This window comes from Kogia breviceps, chromosome 5 (assembly GCF_026419965.1).
Source record: "Kogia breviceps isolate mKogBre1 chromosome 5, mKogBre1 haplotype 1, whole genome shotgun sequence".
NCBI classification, from domain to species: Eukaryota; Metazoa; Chordata; class Mammalia; order Artiodactyla; family Physeteridae; genus Kogia; species Kogia breviceps.
Genome location: NC_081314.1, coordinates 42202614 through 42228155, shown reverse-complemented (window position 1 = coordinate 42228155; position 25542 = coordinate 42202614). Strand labels below are relative to the sequence as shown.

The 25542-nt window shown below is 38.0% G+C and overlaps 1 protein-coding gene across 2 annotated transcripts in view; it reads right to left on the bottom strand.

Moving 5' to 3' along the window:
* Positions 1-14674: 14674 nt before the first annotated feature.
* The window catches only part of TIPARP (TCDD inducible poly(ADP-ribose) polymerase), a 28763-nt gene continuing 17895 nt past the window's right edge, over positions 14675-25542 (bottom strand). For both annotated transcript variants that reach the window (XM_059065591.2, XM_059065593.2), the window contains exons 3-6: positions 24108-24276; positions 22627-22787; positions 17485-17763; positions 14675-16775 (exon numbers count right to left, since the gene is read on the bottom strand). In XM_059065591.2, coding sequence (XP_058921574.1) covers positions 16328-16775; positions 17485-17763; positions 22627-22787; positions 24108-24276 — 1057 coding nt within the window. In that variant the 3' untranslated portion in view covers positions 14675-16327. The remainder of the gene's footprint in view (positions 16776-17484; positions 17764-22626; positions 22788-24107; positions 24277-25542) is intronic.

Genomic DNA, 25542 nt, shown 5'->3' with positions numbered 1-25542 from the left:
CTCTAGAAATCAAGACTGAGATTGGCTGTCACAAAGAACGGCTGCCCTTAGAGGCAGTAAATATGTCTGAGAGTCCTGTGGAGATGCGGGAGTGTGAATAATCTTGAGTTTCGACTTGTACTTTCCACCTTCTATTTTTGAGATCCTTCTTTGCAGTCAGCCTGGAATCAGATGACTTTCTTGATGAAGCATATTATGTCACTAAGGTCAAGGTCTTCAGTATTAAAGACAGACGTATTAATTCTTCATTTGTCTTAGAATCATAGAGTTAGAAGTCTTAGTACAGATTTGACCCACTCATTTTAAAGATGAGGAAACTGAGGCCTAGGAGGGCTGGGTAACTTGGATAAAGCTATCAGAAAAGCTGGGAATATAGTTTAGCTTTTCTTTCTCCAAGCAGAGTCCTTTGCTACTTGAAAAGTAACATTAATTTCCTACTTTTACATTATACTCACACCTCTGTTCACTCCTTTTCAAACTGTGTGGTCCATTTCCCTATCCCAAAGAGAAGCGAATATGTTGATTCAAAAGGAATTTTCAGAGAGCTAGCACAAACCTATATATAAGGCTCACAAAGATTAGTGTGACCGAAAGAATCTTAACTGACAAATAATATCCAGGTTTAACAACACTTGAGATATATAAAATGATACCAGGTCAAACATATGAAATACAGAAGATAGGATTAGCCTTTTTTTCAGGGGAAGCCATGCCTGCTTGAGGACTACATGTCATCAGCTGGCTGATATCTTGACATGGTCTGGGATTCTGCCCTTAATAATTGTAGGTAATATTTATGCAGTGCCAAGTGAAAAGTGACTTGGCCTTTTCCAGTTCAGTAACATAATTTGGCATGAAGTAGGTTGTGTTTTACCAGATTTTTCCAGTTCTGCAGTCTGTTGATCAAATCAACTAAATCATTACCACTCTGGCTATCTGTGGAAAAAATGCAATTAAAAAAACTGGTTGCTTACCTTGCATCTCCTGGTGATGGTGAAATATCCCTTTCTCCTGAGTCATAGTAATTTCCTCCCTCCCTCACTTGGGGTGGTGCTGAGATGCACAGGGACACTTTGGAGACATACACTGCCTTATATTTTTATGTGTCTGTCTTATTTTAGTTAATCTTAAATTAACCTTATTCCTTAAGAAAGAGTCCCAAATCTTTTGGCACTTCTTCTTTACCTCTGCATTCGTTCACTCAGCAAACATTATTTGAGTGTTCATGACACCTGGTTTCTAAGAAAAGAAAAAAAAAAAAAAAGGGTACTAACGATATAAAGATACCCTCATAGAGCTAGCTCCCTGTCTACTGGTAGAGACATACCGTTAATTAAATCATAGTGTGGTAAGAGCACAAAAGACTTTGGATGGATGGTGATTAGAAAGTCTGTCCAAAGCCCAAGCCCTGTTCTGTTTCTTCTTCCATTGGTTCACCTCTGTAGTCTTTGACCTTCATCCTTGAAGGCTGCCATCACATTGCCGCGCCCCACGCCCAGCCATCTGAAAGTTGGCCAGTGTTAGAGGCCGTAAAGCTCCCACAACCCGCTCCTTCACTTCACTTCCCATTTTTATCCCAATGACCTGCTTTCACAGCCAGATGTGCCATAGTTTTGAATGAAGATCTCCAAAGTGGGGTGTAAACAATGATCAACTGAGATGAAAGACAAAAATTTGGAACATCTATTTACATTCATTTTTTTAATCTAAAGATATTTAAGAAAAGTCTTGTTTCCCCAACTTTGAACTTTGACACTGGCACCCTCAACAGGCCTGTCTGTTGGATGGGGACACATCACATACAATAGACATAGTACCCTCGGGAAAAAGTGAGAGGTTCCCAGAGGAGACGGAGGCACTAGCACTCTTTTCCCTTTTGGAGTAACAAACGGCAGGTTATCTGCGCTTCATTGAGTGGATTTAAGGATTATACCACCCTAAGTCTTGCGTCTGCGAAGTATGGCCACGTTCAAATCCCGCCTGATACCTGTTTTTGTAAATAAAGTTTTATTTACACAGTATGCTCCTTGGTTTAATATTATCTATTTAGTATCATCAACAGCTGAGTTGAGTAGTTGCAATAGAGACTGTATGGCCTGGAAAACCGAATATATTTACTATCAAGGCCTTTACAGAAAACATTTGCCAAACCTTGTCTAAATAGTTTTATTTTTGTAAAATTTTATAAGATAGGTATGCGAGGATTGTGGCCATGAAAATCTTTGTCTCTTACCTAGATTCACTGGTTATCTCATGATGAAATGCTTAAAAGAAAGGTAGCATTAAAGATGAGTTATACATTCTTATTTTTATGAAAACACTAATGTTTCAAAGTTTCTGACTTTTTCTTCTGATGACAAGTAGCTGACGCTAGTGACTTAGAAGACATTTTTGAAAAAACAAAACATTTTTGTCTTTTCAAGTGACACTGTCTTTTCACTTTCAAACGATGCATAAGAAATACTTATCTATTTCACAAGACACATACTTTGGAGAGAACATTCTGAAAAAGAATATTTTGATGTGTTTCCATTTTATGTGATTCTATTTCTAAAAAAAAGTATATCACATAAAAATATTCTCGTGCATTCTTAAAGACATTCGGAAGTGACATTTTCCGTTTAAAAGTCATCTAAATGAAGAGTTTCGATGGAATTTGAAGCCATAGGTTAAAAATATAAAAATACAACACTTCTCTATTAGTTTGCAAGAATGACTGACATCTGGAAATATGAATATTTACTAGCTGAATTTCAACAGAAATCTTTGTCTAGGAGGTTAAGAATGAAAAAAATGGGTATCATGATTTAGTAAGCTTAGTCAGTGATAGACATCTTCCATTTGAATATATTCATGATATAATTTTTCCAGCTATTATTATTTTTTAGTAAGAACAAAAATATTTGTGTACATTTAATAAAAAACATCTTGTTTTTAAAACAGTTTTTAATTTTTATATTAGAGTATAGTTGATTTACAATGTTGTGTTAGTTTCAGGTGTACAACAAAGTGATTCAGTTATACCTATATCCATTCTTTTTCAGATTCTTTTCCCATATAGGTTATTAAACAATATTGAATAGTGTTCCTTGTTCTATACAGTAGGTCTTTGTTGGTTATCTATTTTATATCTAGTAATGTGTATATGTTAATCCCAAATTCCTAATTTATCCCTCCCCCCACCTTTCCCCTTTGGTAACCATAAATTTGTTTTCAATATCTATAAGTCTGTTTCTGTTTTGTAAATAAGTTTATAGCATTTTTTTAGATTCCACATATAAGTGATATCATATGGCATTTGTCTTTCTCTGACTTACTTCACTTAGTATGATAATCTCTATGTCCATCCATGTTGCTACAATGGCATTATTTCATTCTTTTTCATGGTTGAGTAATATTCCCTTGTATATATGTACCACATCTTCTTTATCCATTCCTCTGTCCATAGACATTTAGGTTGCTTCCATGTCTCGGCTATTGTAAATAGTGCTACAGTGAACATTGGGGTGCATATATCTTTTCAAATTATGGTTTTCTCTTGATATATGCCCAGGAGTAGGATATGGTAGATCTGTTTTTAGTTTTTTAAGGAACCTCCATACTGTTCTCCATAGTCGCTGTATCAATTTACATTCCCACCAACAGTGCAAGAGGGTTCTCTTTTCTCCACACCCTCTCCAGCATTTATTGTTTGTAAACTTTCTGATGATGGTCATTCTGACTGGTGTGAAGTGATACCTCATTGTAGTTTTGATTTGCATTTCTCTAATGATTAGTGATGTTGAGCAGCTTTTCATGTAGTTTTTTGGCCATCTGTATGTCTTCTTTGGAGAAATGTCTATTTAGATCTTATACCCATTTTTTGACTGGGTTGTGTGTTTTTTTAATATTGAGCTGCATGAGTTGTTTGTATGTTTTGGAGATTAATCCTTTGTTGGTCACTTCATTTGCAAATATCTTCTCCCGTTCTGTGGGTTGTCTTTTTGTTTATGGTTTCCTTTGCTGTGCAAAAGCTTTTAAGTTTCATTAGGTCCCATTTGTTTATTTTTGTTTTTATTTTCACTGCTCTAGGAGGTGGATCCAAAAAGATCTTGCTATGATTTATGTCATAGAGTGTTCTGCCTATATTTTCCTCTAAGTATCTGGCCTTACATTTAGGTCTTTAATCCATTTTTAGTTTATTTTTATGTATGGTATTAGGGTGTGTTCTAATTTCATTCTTTTACATATAGCTGTCCAGTTTTCCCAGCACCACTTATTGAAGAGACTGTCTTTTCTCCATTGATATTCTTGCCTCCTTTGTCATAGATTAATTGACCATAGGCGCTTGCATTTATTTCTGAGCTTTCTACCCTGTTCCATTGATCTATATTTCTGTTTTGTGCCAGTACAAAACTGACTTGATTAGTGTAGCTTTGTAGTATAGTCTGAAGTCAGGGAGCCAGATTCCTACAGCTCTGTTTTTCTTTCTCAGGATTGCTTTGGCTATTCAGGGTCTTTTGTGTTTCCATGCAAATTTAAAAAATTTTTTTCCTCTGAAAAATGCCTTTGATAATTTGATATGGATTGCACTGAATCTGTAGATTATCTTGGTAGTATAGTCATTTTCACAATATTGATTCTTCCAATCCAAGAACATGGTATATCTTTCCATCTGTTTGTGTCATCTTCAATTTCTTTCATCAGCATCTTATAGTTTTCAGAGTACAGGTCTTTTTCCTCCTTAGGTAGGTTTATCCCTAGGTATTTTATTCTTTTTTGATGCGATGGTAAATGGGATTGTTTCCTTAATTTCTCTTTCTAATCTTTAGTGTATAGAAATGCAAGAGATTTCTGTTTATTATTTTAGTATCCTACATTCATTGATGAGTTCTAGCAGTTTTCTGGTAGCATCTTTAGGATTTTCCATGTATAGTATCATGTCATCTGCAAACAGTGACAGTTTTACTTCTTCTTTTCCAATTTGGATTCCTCTTATTTCTATTTCTTCTCTGATAGCCATGGCTAGGACTTCCAAAACTAAGGAAGTTAAGAAGGAAAAAAATGACTATCATGATGTTGTAAGCTTAGTTGGTGATGTACATCTTCCATTTGGATATATTTGTGATATGCTTTTTCCAGCTACTATTATTTCTTGGCAAGAATAAAAATATTTGTGTACATTTAATAAATATAAAAACACTACATTTCTTTTTAAACATTTAAAAAATTATTTACTTCAGCTCTTTTCTATTTTCATGTCTTTTATAATGCATATAATTTATTAGTAGAGAAGATATGTACATTATATATAATTTATGAGTAAATAAATAATACAAAGATTGTGGTGTATGCCTCCAAAATTTTTAATGATGGGAACGTATCATCACAATGTTTGGAGACCAGTGGTTTCTGAGTGTGAGTTTGGAATTTAGCAGATAAGTTTAAATAGGGCTCTGCCACTCACTGGCTATGTTCTCTTGATCTAAATAATTTATTATAGGTCTTATTTTCTCACTGTAAATTGAGATAAGGCCCGGCATTTAATACATAGTGTAGCACATAATAAATGTTCAGTAAATATCATAAATATTCAATAAACATTTCCAGCCTTCCAGGGTCCCCATTTTCTTTAATATTCCAATGAAGTAACTCAACCATCTCACTTTTTTATGAGAAGGCCAGCACATGCCCCTGAATTTCTGCAGAAGGTTCTTAAATTCTTTTGGTGGTTACATTTTCCTGGTGGTTGCTTGATATCTCTCTCCTCGCTCAGTTGTCCATCACCTGTAGTCTCCCATCCTATTCCTTCTCCACATGACTCTCAAGAGTGGACATAATCTCATTTCCAGCATTCCTTGAGACTCAAGGCTATCATAAGCCTTAAGACTTATGTGTGTGGATAACACAGGGTAAATACAGTTCTGAACAGGAATCAACTTAAAATTTCGATATCACACAATGCCCTTCCTAAGTTCATGGACTGCTGTCCACTGCTGGGAGTATCTTATCGATTCTGTACAGCTTTGGGCCTGGCCTCTCTCCCTGTTGTTGGCACTACCCTTTCTCTTCTGAGAACTTTCTGCCTTCTTAGCTCTTCCTTGAATTGCTGCCCCAGTTTCTCAGACAACTACAGGCTACTCTATCATGCCAAGGCCTTAAGCATAGCTGCAGTCTGAGCATTAAACTCCTCCAGGGTGCTATTCACACAGATGCGTGAATAACACTCCTTGGAGTTATACAATAAGGCAGCCCTGACCCTCTCCATCAAGCCATTAAGAGTGGAGGTGGTGAAAACCTTCACTTTCAAAATCAAGAATCCATTAACATATCTTCCAAAAAGAAGAAGAAGAAGAAGAAGAAGAAGAAAACCATTCACCATAGGTCTCTATTTCTCACTAAACAATCAATAGAAGCTTTTGAATCTACTGTTTTTCTTTTCTGGCTCCAAAGTTATCAGATTGAATTCTGAGGCAGGGCTCAAGGTCAAAATTTTTGTAGTTTCCTTGTGAGTCTTTATAGTGGAGCTGGACACTATATAATTTATTACCCCTACTTTCTTTCAAGATCAAGTACTAGGTGTCTTTATTTTTTTCTCTTTCAACCACCACCGCTACTGATAGCAACAATGCTATCATCACCATCACCACCGTCATGACCTACATGACCACCTTGACGATGAGCCTGACTCCACTACCACCATCACCATATCATCTCCATCACCACCACTATCATCACAGTCAACATCAACCTGAAGGGGGATTTCCTAGAGGTCCAGTGTTTAGGACTCCATGCTCTCACTGCCAAGGGCCCAGGTTTGGTCCCTGGTGAGTGAACTAAAATCCCACAACCTGCACTGCATGGCCAAAAAAACAAAACAAAAACAAAACCATGAAGGACCAACATCATCACCCCAATGATCATAATCACTACCCCCATAGCCATCACTACCACCTCGCTGGCTCTTCTGAGGTCCTGTGGCAATTCTATGAAAACCTGCCAAAGTTCTCTAGAGGTCTTTATTTTGTCTCTAGGTATGTCTGCAGCTTCTAACATTTTTTTACTCATCAGATACCCTCTTCTCCCATTTCTGGAGAGAAGACTAGAATAAAACCCATGTCCCAGTGCTGATCTCTTGCATATCTGACATTGAGGCCTCTTTAGACTTGGGGCTGATCCTGAGCCTTGTCAAATATATGGTCATAGCTCTGTAATATAGTTTCTACCCTTTCCATCCTGTTGTCTCTCTTCATCTCCAGTGAAATGGCCTGTACTATTTCTTGGCTCTGGGGAACCCCACCACCAACTCTAACTCTTGAAAAAGGGGATGAGGATTATTATAAGTGACCTCTTGCCTTTAGGGACTTCTTTAGGCCCTTGGCCACCCTATGACAGAAAATTCCAAAGTCAGAAAAGGTTTCCGTCCACTTGGAACCCCAGTAAGAGACTGACCACCTGCCCCTATTTCATCCAATTGGATTCTCATCTATTCTGTCCTCTGATGGGAGGTTTCTATTGAACCAGAACAGCAAGGATGGGACTGCCTTTCAACTGGTGTGTCTATCAGTGTAATGATGGAAGCCTTCTCATAGTGACCTCATAATCCACCACTGACCCCAAAGAAGTGGAAAACATGCCTTTACAAGTAATGTCAGCCAAAAGGGCTTAGACATCTTAAAGATTTTCAGTTTTCTTTTTGAGTTGAACATAGTCTAATATAGGATAGGGAGGGAAAGAAAATAAAATATTAACAAGTAATAATAGTACATTCCCTGTAATTAGGAGCACAGCTACAGTAGGAGCAAGAAGCAAAAATTTAATACAGTACCTGGACATCTCAAGTAACAAATCAAATTAACTATGGTTCAATTATTTACATTGAATGAAAAGTGGTATACAGCACAGATGACCTCAGGCTAGTAGTAAGGTTTTATTGGAACACAGCGATTCTCATTCACTTACACATCATCTGGGGCTACTTTTGTGCTACAGTGGCAGGGTTCAGTAGCTGTGAGATTCTGTGTGACACACCAAGTCTAAAATATTTATTATCAGGCTCTTTATAGGAAAAGTTTGTTAACCCTTGCTCTAAATAATGAATACTTTTCTCTTCTTAGAGCTGAGAGGAAAGTGAATTAAACTGGTCTGTCTTTGTATCATAGAAGTAAAGGCTTAATCCCAATTAAGGCATTGGAAGTAGGGAGTAGTTGAAGCAGGGCTTCTATATATCCTGCTAGATCCGAGGGCATTTGGTCCTAACTAATAATAGAAAAAGTAGCCTTCCACCTTCCAACCCTCAGTCCAGTTTACTTTATTAAGAGATTGGAGTCAAGACCCCAGATGATAATAAAGAGTCTCTTTGCTTTGCTTCCTTTGGGCAAATACCTCCTCACAGATCTTGTGGGAAGGTGAAGTGATGGGTCCAAGGCAGAATGGGGCACATCCAGGATGAGGTATTCCTGAGTTTCTCAGTCAGGTACTGCCTGGTAATACCTTAATTCCATGATATGTTTGTGGAGAAAGCTACTGAGTTTGCCTGCTGATAATGAGATAATTTATCATCTCCACGTAGGCTTATCTCACTGCCACAAACTCAAGGCCTATAGTGTCCCAGCAAATTCTGAGGGATGAGTGTCCATTTCTGATGCTGCCCATTGCTAATGCCATTACCTCCCCTCCCAAATTCTGAGAGAGAACCCCAGCCTGCTGTAGCAGTTCCATAAAGCTGAGGGGTTGGCATTTATGCTAAGAGATGGGGTAGACAGTTAACTTTTTTGTGTGTGTGGTCAATTCTATTTTTTCTTTAATTGAAGTATGTTTTCATTATTTCCTACTTAGCTGTATTTTTTTTAATGTTTATAGTTTTAAAAATTGTGATTAGGAAGTAGGAGATCTTGAGTCTAAAATGAAGGAAACTGGATACTTTACAGGGATTTATCCCTACTCCCAAATATAGATCTTCAAGTTTGCCTCATTTGAGTCCTTGGGCTGAAGTAACAAGTCAGCTTTATTATTTATTTAATATTGTGCTAAACATTTTACACGAATTCTCTTTTATTCCTTATACAGCCCATGAGGTTATTTATTATAAGGAAACTGATGCTAACCTGCTAAAGTTACCCTACATGGAGATAATGGTGATAAGATTTGTTTCTGCATTCCATGCTGCATGGTCTTTTTGATGTCAGTCCATTATAAGGGCCAAAGTTTCATATTAAAAATAGCTCCACTTAGAATCTGGAAGTTTCCAGACCAGACAGTGGTAAATCCAGCTTTAAGTCAGTTTATAAGCTTTCTGAAGTAATGTTTTTCTTCCATAACCATTTGGTCTTTAAGTAAATGGGTACCCAGGGTCTTTGTGAAATAGATTGAAAAACTTCCCCAAGGGGTGCTCTTTAATACAATTCCTTCATTTAACCTTGAAAAACAATATTTGAGATAGACAATTGTTGGTTTTTCTCCCCAATGGTCATTTTCCTTTTCCTAACAAAACCCCAGTCTTGTTCAGGCGTGGGTCATCACTTGCTTAATGAATGAGTCCCCTGCCCTAGGGAGTGACTGTTGGTTAGTCCACATCTTTCATAGTGATTCTGTACCCCTTGCCAGGGACTGGTTTAAGCATGGTCACCAGATGCAACCCAGGACAAAAGACAAAACTGGTAGTCAACTAGGAGGCTTTTGTAAGATTTACTAACTCTTGAAAGAAAACATAAAAGGCACTAGATGAGGATCATCCCTTCCTACTTTTGGATGTCACAAATGAGATGTATTGTAGTACTTGGAGCCAGAGCAGTTATTTTGTAATCATGAGGGGAGAACCAAGAGAATCATGGGAGCTGTTGCACCTTTGAATTAATCAGTGTTGGAATAACCTGTTCTGGATTTCTGTTATGAGAGATAAAGAATTCATTGTATTCATTATGATTTAAGACATCTTTATGTATTTTTACCTCAACAAACTGATTACCTTGACCCTCTCCACAGGACTCTTTGGAGGAAGGTGTAACAGAGAAAAGCAAAGCTAAGTGGATGTTCATTCCTTCAAAACAAAGCTCCAAATGAGGTCCTATGTTAAGAGTTCCTGATTACAGAAAAATAGGAGCTGGTTAGGAGTGGAGTTAATCTTTCAGTTCGAGGCAGTAAAAAGACAAGGGTTTCTGATATTCCTTAACAAGGGGCTGAGGAAAACTCTGTACCTTGCTAAGTTAAAGGAAGCTACTTTATATCCTGGAGCAGTGCCCTTTGAAGGAGGAATCCCCTGGGTTCTAGGAGCTAGTCAACAAATGTTTTCTAAATAGATGTGTACTCTTTCCTAGTAGGAACAAAAGATCACTCAAAAGAGGCTTGAATCTTCAAAGTATATCCACTATTAGACAATCTCAGTGCTAACATTTTTCATCCCTATATCTTTTTCACCAACCATTTCTCAAAAGCAATTTGCTTTCTCTCCTGTCTTTCATGAAGACTGGGCTATCTGACCAACTACGGTGCTTGTCTATATTCAGTCTTTAAATACCTCTTAGAAGCAGCCTTATTTTAAGTGAGGTTTGTCTTTGGTATGCATGTATACCACTCCTGAGAAGCCATTGGCGGTCTATGCTCTTAAAAATTTCCAACAAGCGTTGGAATTTTTCATAATTGTAGTGTTCTTTTTAATTACTAATTTATTATGTTAGAACAGCTTCCTGATGATGCTTCAATATAATTTCTATTATATTTACTACTTGTATTAGCTTCCTATTGCTGTTGTTAGAAAATTACCCAACTTAGTAGCTTAAAATAACACAAATGTATTATCTTACAGTTCTGGAGGCCAGAATTCCTAAAGTCAAGGTGTCAGCAGGGCTGAGTTCCTTCTGGAGGCTCTAAGGGAGCATGTTTCCTTACCTTTTCTAGCTCCTAAAGGCCACCTGCCTTCTTTGGCTCATGGCCTCATCCTCCATCTTCACAGTCAGCACCATAGCATCTTCTAATCTCTTTCTGACCTTCTGCCTCACTCTTACAAGAACTCTTGTGATTACACTGGGCATCTTAGGATAATCCAGAATCATCTCCCCATCTCAAGACCCTTAATCATGTCTGCAAAGCCTTGTTTGCCATATAACATATTCACAGGTTCCTGGGATTAGGACTTGGATATTTTGGGGACATTATTCAGCCTACCCTACTACTACTTCCATTATTACTACCACTGGCTAAAATTTGATTGTATAACATGAGCCAGGCACTGTGCTGCTTTACATTCTTTATCTCAGTCCGCAAGCCACACACTAAGATTGTGTAACTTTCTCAAACAGGCTTGTGACCAAGCCACTGCTCTCTGATGACAGGAATTCACTGCAATATTGAGTAACAATGATTCACAAAATCTGCATTCCTACTCCTATCCAGAACTGACTTATATATGCCTACAAGTTAATATAAATGAGACCACAAACTTGTATTTTTAGAAAATATAGTCATATGGGTAGAAATTTACATTTAGAAGAAATTCAGCTACATTTATGAGTGGTTGGAACTAAAGCTTGTAGTTACTGGGTTCAGTTGGCTTAGATCATTGAGAGTAATTCTCATTAGATTTATGGCTGCTACTCCTAAGTGGAACAGTTCATTGAACTCAGCTTAGAAATTATGATTTAAATCCTTAACCAAGATACTATGAAATGCAAACCTTCAAGGAGGACCTTTGTCAGAAAAGTGTGGGTTAATGCCCCAAATCCATCACTGTTCCTCAAAAAAAATTTATAAATTGATGGTTGCACAAGAATTTCATATTAGCATTGAAGAGTCTTGCATTATCATATAGTTGAATAGCACCTGTTTAGTGTTCTCTTGCCACTCAGATCTGTTAGATGCAGTCCTTAATGTGCTGTGAAACACTGAAGTGCAGCTAATGTATGTGGACATAAGGCCCCACAAATGACAATTTGGCACCTAAAACTTGTTATTTTAGAAGGGCTAGAAGCTCTTGAACACTGGGTTGAGCCTCTTAGCTGATTTCATTAAGGCTATTTTAGAACTGGATATAATTGAGATAGACATAAAACTTGAATATAGAAATAGTCCAGCCCAGTGGTTTCCAGCCTGTTGGCTGTAAACTTTAGCAGCATATGGGAGTTATCGTAAGGAGCCCATTAATCCATGTGAGCACTAAACGTTGCCTGTAGACTAAATATATCCTATATATCAAACGTAGATACTGTTGTGATGTTAATATGAATTTGCTCTAAAAGATCACTGAATTCATAGAAGCTTTTGGTCATTTTTCATCTTTTTAATTAGGTACTTAAGAACAATTAAGCCCATAAAATTCTGACATCATCAAAGTGGGTGGGCATCTTTGCTCTGGTTTGGAGGATTTAGCAGTGTTCATGAAACACTTCTAACACACAAATCTTCCACATTCATGTAAGATTAAAGCCTTAAAAGAGCTGCCGTCTGAGAGTTCTATTCAGGCGTTAGTCTCCCCAAAAATATGCTGAAGACTGAGTAAAGCAATAAAATAAGACCAACTAATAATGCTGATGAAACTCTTCAATAACATCTTTTTCTACCTATGATGATGGTAGCTTATGAGTAAGGTAAGCAAGCTAAGGAAAAGTACTGTTTTATTTCTCTAACTTGCCTGCAATAAGAGTACCTAAGTCAATAAACTACATGGGTCTGTTTTTAAAACCCAACACTATCATTTCTAAGGAAAATGCTTCTGCTTTTTCTTTTTCTTGACGTATACTTGATTTATAATGTCGTGCTTATTTCTGCTGTATAGCAAAGTGACACAGTTACACACATGTATACATTCTTTATATCCTTTTCCATTATGGTTTATCCCAGATTTAGTATAGTTCCCTGTGCTATACGGTAGGACCTTGTTTATGTATTCTAAATGTTAATAGTTTGCATCTACTAACCCCAAACTCCCAATCCATCCCTCTCCCTGCCCCCCTCCCCCTTGGCAACCACAAGTCTGTTTTCTGTCTCTGAGTCTGTTTTGTAGATAGGTTCATTTGTGTCATAGTTTAGATTCCACATGTAAATGGTATCATATGGTATTTGTCTTTCTTAATTCACTTGGTGTGATAATCTCTAGTTGCATCCATGTGGCTGCAAATGGCATTATTTCGTTCTTTTTTATGGCTAATATTCCATTGTATATATTTACCACATCTTCTTTATCCATTCATCTGCTGATGGACATTTAGGTTGTTTCCAAGTATTGGCTATTGTGAATAATGCTGCTATGAACATAGGGTGCATGTATCTTTTCGAATTAAGAGTTTTGTCTGGACATATGCCCAGGAGTGGGACTGCTGGATCATATGGTAATTCTATTTTAGTTTTTTGAGGAGCCTCCATACTGCTTCTGGCTCTTAATTTGTAAATAAATGCTATTGATTTGTACAGCACTTTACAAAAATTTGCATTATAGGGTCTCAAAGTTGGAACATTCTTATCATTTGTAGTCTTAAAAAACCAGAAAAACCCTACAAAGATGAGTAAACTAACCACATGAAACTATCTTACCTTCCTTAAATAAAGGGGGGAAAAAAACCCTGATTTAAACTGACCATATAGGACTGTTTGGGTATTGAATATATATTTTTTTTTTTTTTTTTTTTTTTTTGCGGTACGCAGGCCTCTCACTGTTGTGGCCTCTCCCGTTGCGGAGCACAGGCTCCGGACGCACAGGCTCAGCGGCCATGGCTCACGGGCCCAGCCGCTCCGCGGCATGTGGGATCTTCCCGGGCGGGGGCACGAACCTGTGTCCCCTGCATCGGCAGGCAGACTCTCAACTGCTGCGCCACCAGGGAAGCCCTATTCCTTTTTTCTTAAAGTCATTTTCAGACCTAGTATAACAAAAATTCTTCCTCAAAGATCAGTATTTCAGGCCCTAATAATTATTTTTATATCTAAGCCATTTACTAAAAGAGGTTTATAGCAAAAGGTGGAGTTGGGTTTTAGAATTTATAAATACAAAGGCCCAATATTTATTAACTCTGCACACATAAACCTTCCTGTCTACAGAATTGTATGACACTGGAATATCTTAGTTTGCAGACTCCCCCTGAAAATCTTAACCATAGTTTAAGAGTGAGTTCCAGCTTTCTGAAATGGTGTAAATTACAGCTGTGCCAGTAGAGAGATAGATTTACTGAATGCTTTTCAGTATGTTTTAAATCCATGGAACCATTACAAAATTTAGTCTGATTCCATAGTTCTTACTTAGTTAAACATAGTATACATGAATTTAAAAATCATTACACTGGAGGGAAAGTACTGTCAGAGAGGCTCATATTTACCAATTAGGTCACTTTAGGTTAGCTGAAAGCGGAGGTGCTTGAGAGCAGATGAGATTTTTACACTTCTTATATTTCCTTTAGCACTTGTTGCAGGGGACAACCTGGTCATATTTTTTACTACAGCAGTTTGCTGAAATAAAACTTGTCCCTTTCCCTCAAGCACTTACCTGCAAAATAAAATATTCACTATTCTCTTGTGACTTATAGTTGACTGCCAGATAATGTATATTTTGCTGATTCTCAGAGCACAAGTGTTTAGGCAGCAGTTTCTGGTTAGGTCTGTTCATTCAGTCATTCAATCATACATTCATTCAAGCAACTGACCAGCATTTACAGATCACCCACTACGTGTTGAACGCAGTCGTCTTAAATGGAATCAAAACCACAAGAAAAAGTTTTAAAGAATTACCAGAACTTTTATTTTTGCTTAGTTTTATTAAAAAAATAAATATGTCATAAAGCTTTTTTTTTTTTCCTTTAGGGAGAAAAAACGGAACAAGTTTCATAAAATCAAATAAGCAACGGTAAGGTGTCTTAACTTGGAAAAAGATTGGGAATCACTGGTTTACAAGTTACAATTGAATGAAACGACAACTGTACCAGCCTCGGTTGGCTGCTTCATGCCAATGGCAGCAAACAACAAGATCTACTAGGGCAAAATAAATTACTGTGTGGAAGCCCTGGTAAGTGCTTAAACAGGCCGAGTCACTGAGACATCAGGATAGATACATCTTGCTTTAAACAACACAGAAGTTCCTGAAGGGTTGTGTGTAAATGAAATAACCACAAACATACTAGGGGAGCTTGGTACCTGAAAGAATTCCGTGGTGAATTCTTTTGTGAACAACCACTACCGCTTTTATAAATTCAGGTCCATTTGTTTTACTTAAGGCGAAGTACACCAAGCTGCTACCTCTCTGAGCTGAGGCAGTGGCATGTTCACCTAACACTGCTCCTGCTGGGCCAGTAGCACAATTTCCAAATCTGTGTTTCTGTGAAGTAGTGTAAAATACAGAGTTGGCCAGGGAATCCAGCTGCATCTGGCAAAGCAGGCGGAAGGGTGGGAGCTCCACCTTTAACAATATTTCCATGTCAACAAAGACTTCTTTTGAGGGTCTACTCTGTGCAAAGCACAGTAAAAAACCTGACCAATTCAGTTACAGATGTACTTCCTTTCTCTAAAACCTTTGGTCAGGGCCTAGGTCTGGAACCCTAAAATAAAGTTATACTTCTAATTCTCGAGACTGACTTTAACCAAATTAGATGCCCAACGCCTTCAAACTGGGGTGGGATGATAATGAAAGAGACTGACTTTTCCAACGCTGAAGTTTAACATGAGAATCACATTTCATGTAACTAGTTAATGAAAAATTTTGCTGGTGACAAACTTTTCAAATGGTTCCTTTTTTTTTTTTCTTACTTCCTCTAAACAGAACTCTGAGTTCTCGGGTAAACTCTGCAGAACAGTTAAAGTCATTGATGTTCTCTGGTTGGGTGACATATTTCAGTCCTGCTGATAGGAATAGAAATTTCTTTCCACCCACCAGAATGTCATGAACTTATCCTACACCACAGCGGTGATGCTTTGCACAGGGATTAAATATGGTAGTACTAATTCCAGTCAGTTTTAATCTTTGTAAATAAATAGAATCCTCACTTTGCTCACAGCCTCCGTTTCATTTGGCCAAACTTCTACCAGGCTTAAGCCACATGTAATTAGTTAGGCTGTTCAGTTTCTTTATAAAAAATGCTTCTAATAACACTGCTGCCTATATGTACAGGTGTGAATGAAAAGAGTATGCAATCTGTAGTCTTTTCCACACTGAGTACACTAACAACAATTAGTAAATAATTAAAGAATAAGTGGTCATTTTAAAACCTGTGTTTTTCCTTAAAAAAAAATTTCACTTTCTAGCAACTTAAAAAAAATGGGTCTTAAAAGTGCCCTATTAATGTCAATGCTGTTCCCCACTCTGGCCCACCCATCCAAAACCTGCTACAAATGCTGGATTGAGTTTATACAAATAATTTAGCAGTACCAAGATTTTTCAAATGCAAACAGTGTTACTGACTTCTTCATACTGGATAACAAAATAAGGGTAACTCTGGTCATCATTGAAGATGACAAAAATCTGAGGCTCAAAGAAATTATCCACACAAGAGTCATATAGGTCACTGGTGACACTTCCGGGATTCACAGGAGGGGGCCTTCTCATGCCATGGCTGCCCATCGTGTATCTGCCAGTTAGCACTTTGGCCAGAAACATGAAATGGACTCCTTTGGAGGACTTCTTAGAAAAGTTATGCGAGTAGCTTGCCTTCTTTGCAAAATAACTGCCTTGTCCAAACATTGTAGCATGCTTTCCACAGACTCGAGGGTCAAAGTTGTGCTTGCAGATTCCATCTACCACATCCTGGGATGTTCCATGAAATAAATGTCTCTCATTTATTATTCTGTCACGGCCAAACATTTTCCTGTTCATATATTCCTTTTTCCTAAGGCAAAGAGTGGACAGGGAATTCAGAAAAATGAAGGTATAGATCAGTTTAGTAGGCATGATGTAGTCATAAACTTCTTTGTATGGTTTCAATGGGGGAGGAAATGTGAAAGTAGCTACCAAGGGCAAAATGTCATCAAAGATCATACTAGAAGTCTAAACTTATCTTTTCCACTGCAGACAAGAAAAGCCCTTTCCCTTTTTTCTCCCTCAACCATTTGTTCACTTGCTCTCTCTTCCATTTCAAATCTAGTTCTCACATCTTCTCAGGGTGACTTCCTTACCTAATTCCACCAACATGAGAGTCTCTTAATTCTGAGGTTCCTCAAATCTACATGTATCCCCTCTGAATTACATTAATTTGTTGCTGACTTGAGAGGCAGCATAGTAAAGTGATTAAGAACAAGGCCTCTGGTGCTAGACTGCCTGGGTTCAAATTCCAGCACCGTATCGTATTAGCTGTATGACCTGTGGCAAGTTACCAAACTTTTCTGTGACTCAGTTTCCTTTCTGTAAAATGCAGATTGTAATAATCTTTCTTGTAGGTCTGTTATGAGAATTATATGTGAGTTAATACATGAACAAATATGACATTAAGTTCTATGCAAGTCTCTACTATTATGTTCTGCATTTGTCATTAGCTACATCAAGAAAAGCTCTTGAACTTTTTTTTTTTTTTTTTTTTTTTTTTTTTACTGCTGACTCACCTTTTATATTTCTCCCAAAGAAACTGGTTTTGGACTCTCAGTATTTGCAAAATTCTATATTTAAACTCAGGCACAGTCTTATGAAAAAGATTATAAATGATTCGATAACTTTTGTCCTCTGCAGAAACAGGCACTTGGATGAAGTCCTGAGATGGATGCATATACACCCAAGTTTCAGGGTAAAAGTTTGCTGAGGTGACCCCATCTGGGCAGATGATTTGCGATGATGAGGCTGCTTCAAGAGGCGGAGGTGCCTGTGTGGGAACACCACCAAGTGTCCTAGAAGGGAGACAGAGAACGTCAATGTAAAACCTAAGCAGTAAGGTGCTCTACATCAAAACCTCCATCTCACATACAGTGCTTTACAGCAGTATCTAATATTATAATTTGAATAGCTTCAATGCTTGTTTAAAAAAACAACATAGAAAATGTTATGAACTAAAGAAACAAAATCTTAGAGCTAACACTGCCTGTATAGAGATAACCTATTATTAGCTTCCCCTGGCCTCCTCCTTGTGGAGAAAACTCTGGAATGTACTGCTGCAAGGCAAGCAAGCAAGTGCCAATTTATAAATATCTTTACCTTCTGAATCCTGCATTCCTCTTTCGCCTATATAGTTATGCTCCGTTTCAAGGGAGCAACAATTTATATACGGTCCTCAAACTTTGCTGTACTAAGCACAAAACGTATCATTGCTAGAGGCTGGGTACATGGGGAAGCATAGTTAGTGGAGGCAAAGTGAGGCAAAGTGAAGCAGGGCAAGAGGGAGCTTACAGGGAGATGACAGAAAATATTAAAAATAAAAAGCTTATACTTTGGTTTTTGTATAAAAACAAACAAATCATGGAGTAGGCATTGAAAGTTGGCATTTGCTTCAGTTTTAAATATCACATGTAACAACAAAACCATCAATACAAATCAAATGTTACAGCTTTAGATGTGCTTAAGATGGAGCCAATTACTTTCAGCCCTAGACACTAGAATATCCTTGAACCTTAAATTCAGGCCTGTTACTTTGAAGGATGAGTTTAGACAAGCAGTACTTATTCCTGCCTGATTAAATGATTTAAATCATTTTTCTTAGCCATTTTCAAAACAGCAAAAGAGAAGAAGCAGAGAGAAAGATAATCCTGACCCTGAGACCCAGATTCAGGGCTGGCATACTACTCCACTCATCAGCATACAGTGGTCACGGGGAAGCCCTGAGTCTGCCAAATGGATTAGGAAACTGACATTTTCAAAAGAGCTTTGGGACACAGAGGTTACAACGATAGGTGAACATGCATCTAATTTCCAGGAGGATATTTGCCATCAGCCACCTTACACTAAGCACATACTGTGGACCAGGCACTTCACACCCAGTGTCACTACTTGTCATTAACCCCACACAATGGCTTGGTTATCCCCACTTTTCAAATCAAGAAACTGCCAGCATAGCTAGTAAAGAACAGAGACAGGATATGAACCCAGGCCTATCTAGTTTCTAAGCGCATACTCCTTGCATTTCCATATATTTCACAATTCACATGTACATATATTTTCTTCTTCTTTGTCTTCCTTTTTTTTTCTTTAAACAAGGCTTGAAAGTGATGGATGGATACCAGGATTGCAATTCAGGTCTGCCTGATTCCCACTACCACTGCCACCACCCCACAGCCTTTTGACTTTTAAGAGATGGCTTGCTATAGAGGTACAACCTGCCTCCTCTGCCCCCCCACCTCCTTCAAGTAGCTGTGCCTATGATTAACGTGCCTCAAAGTCCCTTTGTTAGACACAGACAGAGTTCTGGGTGGATCCAGGGCTTGCTGAATCCCCCAGGTGCTTTTAAGTTTAGGAGCAGATTTAAAGGGGTGCTGTTTTCCCCAACCTTCATGACAGAGGGCACAACAGTTCTTGTCTTCTGGAGCGTTTTCACAAAGCCCTGACAGATTCCTCCAGAGCCTTCCTTCACTGGTACATTTTTTTGAAGAGAGGCCCCTACTGCTTTAATCAGACTCTGATAGGTCTGTAACTCCTTAAAAAGTCACCACCATTCATGAGGAATGGCAGGAAACAAAAACTGTAAGCTCCTTATTTTTAGCTGTTCCCTCTATCCCTGCTCTGCAAAGAGTGTAAGCCCTAACTCACCAGTTTTCCCAGTATTGTTAGGGGTTGAAGTTACCAACAGAGGTTTCTGGATTGAAGGAGGAAGGTAAGAGTCTCCCAACCACTCTGCCCAAAATAGGTTTTAGGCTGTCACAGCCATGCTGAAAACGTGGCACCGACAACAGAAGAGACTGTTCCTTTTCCTTCTGCTAGCACTCCTGCCTAGAAATCAGTTTCACAAAATGAAAGCTTCAAAGTCTCCTTTCCTTTTTCAGGGGACTGGGGGTCTATTATTTCCTTACATATGCTTGAAGATGAGCCTGTGTAAATAAATCCCATCTATCCTAAGACATTAAATCAGATTTTATGTATTTGGTTAAGCGTCCATTCTTATCCATAGATGCTTACTTTTAATAAGCCAACATCTTAACCTGGGCTAAAACATAAGAATGTATATAGACATCTGTCTGATGGAACTCTACACTCTGGTTGCCAAGGGTTAAAAATACATATTCTAAGCACAGTTACAAATGTAGCTTTATTTTCCAAGAATGACCAGCCTTCTTTAGAGAGGCAAAGTCAAAGGCTATGGGACTTGTACTCAAGGGCCTCTGAAGAACACATTTTCCTAATCCAAGGTCACCTTTTATCACTCTCCTTCCCTCCCCTGGCCATTCTGAAAGATGTTTCCTAACCTAACTTCGGTGATGAAGTAAAAATTAATTTTATCCTTTTTGGGGAGGCCTCTCAGGCCTTCTCATGACCATGAGGTGATTGCACAGGGCAGATGTCCTTCCAGCTGAAATGGACTTCCAAACCTTTAAATCTGATATTTGTGTGCTTATGCAGCCTTAGCTCAAGTATTCTAAGAATAGTAAAGAATAAGATCCTTTTTATCAGCCCTATTAAAAATCAGCAAGCACATGGAAAAAAATTTTAACACGAGGAATGTTAGCTAAACTTGATTGTGGCAGCCATTTTACAACATATAAATATATTAAGTCATTACGCTGTACACTTTCAACGTATACAGTGTTTTATGTCAATTATATGTCAATAAAACTGGAAGAGGAAAAAAAGCAGGGAAACCCTTGTTTAAAAAGAGCCAAGCTTTTGCTGTAATTCATGAACTAAGCCCTCGCCTCACCCTCCGCCTCCCTACTCCAGCATTCCCAATTCTTAGGCATCTCTGATTCCCTGATAATTGTGGCCTTTTTGACACCTACGTTTTTATTTGACCCTTTGTGTTTGCTAACACTTAAAAACAAAACTTTCTTCCTGGCTAAGATCACAGTCTGTCTAGAAATCTACTTCTGAAATCTGCTTTTTGGAATTAGTCTCCCTCCTCTTTCTGCCCTCTAGGCCAGCCCCAGACTGTAGGGCAGACAGGAACTGAAGGCTGCATTTACCCATTCCACCCTGGTGAACTTGCTGCTTCTCTGCTCTCTTCCTCTTGAAATGTCTGCAGCATCTCTTTGACTTGCTAAGCTCCTACTTTATACCTGATGATCACTGTTCCAGATAAGAAGACTAAACTAGGAAATTTTTAAAAGAAAAAGAGAGTGACTTTCTTTGTTCTCTTGTAAGCCTATGTTATTAAATAGGAAGGCCGTATCTGTGGCATTAATTCTACTACTGCTCATATTATTTTTACAGTTCATACTTTTACAAAACAAGCCTAAGTTTAAAAAAAGGTGGGGGGAAGAGGGTATTCCATAATTACTTAGGATGGAAACAAATCAATTTTCAGTATTCTGTAAAATTCCCCCAACAATGCAGCACTTGAATGAGCATTCTTCCTCTCTCACAGAAGCTGCATCTCGCTTGATTGGCTCAGCATGCCAAGCTGCCGGTCTCACTAATGAGTTCTACTGTCTCACTAGGAGGACAATATGTTCCTAACTACTGGACGCTGACACCATCTCCAGCTGTGCTAGTGAAACGGCATTTTTATTAGTTTCTAATAATAAAAAAAACCCCTATACTTGAACTAAGAAGAAAGCACGTATTTACCTCGTCAATATATATATTTCTAAAATCTGCCTTATTAACAAATTGTTTTGGGGTACCTAGCATTTCAGGGATTTTTGTTTAAATTTTGTTTTTAATGTTCCCTTTGCAATCTCAGAATTAGAATCATTAACACTCTGCCATAATGATCTGGGAAAAACACACTTTGGGCTTGGAATAAAAAACTACTAGTAAGAATATAAAAGAAGATTTTTACCTCAAAGATCAGCAGAAGAGACCAACCAATATTACCCTAGACCTCCCCAGTTCATAAAACCAAGTAAACCTAATAGCATTTTAAAAATCAAGCTCCAAATATGGTGTATCTGACTAGAGTAGATAATGATTTCCCTAGAGATACTACCTTTCAGACATGGCCTTGCTAATGGTAATGTGCCCCAGCTTTTGGGACTATGGAGATGTGCCAGTGGGCTCTCTAGAGAGGGAAAAGAAAAATGGCACTTGGGAAAATGGAAGGAGAGCTCACCTATAATTCAGAAGGATGAGTTCAGTCTCGACCTAAAAGTATGACAGGTAATTTTAGTGCGTATTATAGGAAGATGGGGCTTACTGAGCAAATGAGAATGCAAATTATTTGAAAAGGTGAATTCTTCCCATGCAAATTCACTCAAGGAAGAAGAATGGAGAACACCACCTTGAGGGACTCTCTCTCTACTTGCCAAGGCAGTTTACCTGGGCTGGGAAATAGTCCCATAACATGGAAGGGTATCTCAATCTTCCATGAAGGAGGCAAGTGCAAACTCTGCCTTATTCCAGATACTGTATAAGTACTTTCAGCTGTGGAAAAATGTTAACTCTGCTTTTCAGTTCAAAAAATCCAATAGGATACTCACTCTTTTAATGCTGGGTTAATTGCAGCTTATCTGAACTATATTTTTTGAAGAATTAAATCTAAAGAATAACTCAGAATTTTATATTCTAGAGGTAATAATCAAGTTAGTCTTTTACAGTCTTTTTCTCTTTGGCATTAAGTGTACATTTAGATGAAATGGAAGCACAGATGAGACACTCTGCTGGACACTTACTGTAAATATGGAAGCAGTATAAAACAGGAACGGAAGAGGGGTCTCCTTTTTATTTCTCTCCTGAAGAATGAGTTGTGAAGAATGTAGTGGTTGTTCCACATCATAAATCGGACCTCTTTCAAACCCCGAGAGTTGGCTTCTTCAATCAATCGAATAACAGACTATGGAGTAGAAAACAGAAGGTAAAGGAAAAAAAAGCAAGTTAAAAAAGCAATAAATGGTAAATAGTCACTATAAAATATGAAAAATGTTAATGTAACTAAAGGTAAAAATAGTTAACTTTGTTGTTAACATCAGAAGTGTTTCAATAAAGTACAGTGAGTCAAATTACCTCCTGTTACACGTAGGAATTTTATTTTCTTTAAAGACGCAGAATAGAAAAATGCTTCCTGTTCAGAACATGGATTTCCACCTTATGAAACATGTGAAGGATTAGTCTATTCTATTTTGAGGCTTTAAGAATGTCCTGGAGATTTTTTTTTTTTATATTTCTTAAGGGAGTTCCAGAACATGATTAAAGATGGTAGTATATACAGTTCAAATAAACCAATTAAGTTCCAAACCCAAGAAACCTCTCTGAGGAAAAACACAGGGACAGTCCAACTATTCTGAGGATACATTTTAAACAGCCTCTTATTCTCTTTGAAAGGTATTAGATCCTAGTGACTACTTAAGAGTCAGAAATTTTAACTCAATATTGTGTTTTACACTAATTAACATACTATGTCATTTTCTTTTGCTATTGCCTTAAAAGAAAACCTAAGGTAGATAAGTCAATTCTCCCTTTTTGTAATACTGGAAATTAACTTAATCAAATTGAGTAAGTCACATCTTCGGAATGTGAAATTAATCTTTAAGTCCATTTCAGGGCATTTAAATGTGACTCAGAATTCTCATTCACAAGCAAAATAAACCACCATCATTTTAAAACCTCGCTTTGTGATGGATGAGCTATTCTTACCATCTCAGACTAAGGATGCATGTGCACATGTGATAGAATTTTAAATGACTGATTTGCCTGACCACAGTTCAGTAAACATTTCCAAGTACTTCTTCCAGGGGCTTAAGGGTGCTTGTTTCCCCCTAGACTTCTAAAATGCTAATAGTGTAGCACATGATCCAACCACCAGGAGCCAGATACAGCCAAAAGTTACACCAGTGCTCATCTCATTAAAATTACTCCAAAGGCGGCACTGAGTCTGAGTACTTACCACATTAAATACTTGGCTCCTATAGTATAAGATACTGGGAAAATCATTTTCTCTCTGATAATAGTGGTATTCTATTTATGGGTTCCAGATTAATGGAAAAAAATATATTTTCAGAAAAATCAAGACAGAAAAGCGTTACTCGTATCAACAAGACTCAATTTTACATACATAAGCTCTTTGATCTGTGGTTCTGTCTAGTTATTGTTGAAAAGGAACAGTGAAAGACAAAAAAATTTAAACGCACTTTTGGGAAAAAGAACCTGTAAATACCTCAGGATACTCTCTCCATCCAAAGTGGTCCCTACAGAAGAATTTCCAGACTGTGTGGTAAATAGAGTTGACATTGCTAGAGGGTGGTGTGGACAGCCTTCGTAGTTGGTCAAATTCAGCTGTTTCATACACATTCATGGCATTCAAATCTGCCCAAAATTCTTGTCCTCTAAAAAGACCCAAGAAAAAATTGAACTGTTAATAAATAATGGAAATACCTAACCATCTCATGTGACATTACAAATATCTAGTATAGCATACTGTAGAATTTTCAAAGCTTGTCTTGTTTGGAGTAAAAGGACATCATTGCTGTTTTTTTCCCCATTTCGTATATGCCTTAAGACCAAAACGTGCAAGCCATGGAGTAGGGATTGATTCTATCCTATAACATCACTGGCCTAAACCAATCAACACAGTCCCACCCTCCCTACCACAGTGGGATGAGCCAAACCTGGTCTCAACCAATCAGGGAGTCAGCTCTAGGACGAAGCTGACACAGACAGCAGACAGAGAAATGAACTTCTCTTGAAGCTTGTCCTTTTTCAAGAAGCATTAAGTTTTCCTAAGTCAACATAGGAATACACAATATTGTCTGATGAAAGACAGGAAAAATAAAATGATCCCAGATGAGGCAAGTACTGCTCATCTACCCAACATCAATATTGTCCTTTATCCTGTGGGTAGAAAAAAAAGTTGACGAAACATGGGAAAAAATAGTTTGGATTATTATAAAGTTCAGCTATGAGAAGTTTCATCATTCTGTTATCTGGTCTGCTGCTGCTTAATAAGCACTTTACACGTGTGTGTGTGTGTGTGTGTGTAGGTCCTGCTACATAAATCAGAATCACTTAAAAAATTAACTTATAAAGGGTGGTCTAAAAAACGTGTGCTCCTTTCTTTTTGCGGTACGTGGGCCTCTCACTGTTGTGACCTCTCCCGTTGCGGAGCACAGGCTCCGGACGCGCAGGCTCAGCGGCCATGGCTCACGGGCCCAGCCGCTCCGCGGCATGTGGGATCTTCCCGGACCAGGGCACGAACCCGTGTCCCCTGCATTGGCAGGCGGACTCTCAACCACTGCGCCACCAGGGAAGCCCCGTGTGTTCCTTTTTTAATGGAACTTCATCTAGTGTTTGAAACATCTAAACCATTAATGGCAAAATGTTTATTTTTCTCTCTCCATGTATATTTCAAAATTTCCCTAAGAAAACATAAAATAATAACATCACAGATATAAGCAGAGTGACTAAGCTTCCAAATACATTCTTTCAACCACAGGTTTCTCAATGACTGTCTATAACACACATCCAAATACTCCAGATCCAGTGGCACTCAAAACTGGCTCAGGTGAAATCCAGGTGTTTGGACAGATATTCCTAATAATTAACATATTTCCTTTCAGTAAATCAGGATTTTGAAAAAGGTATTAATTTTGATC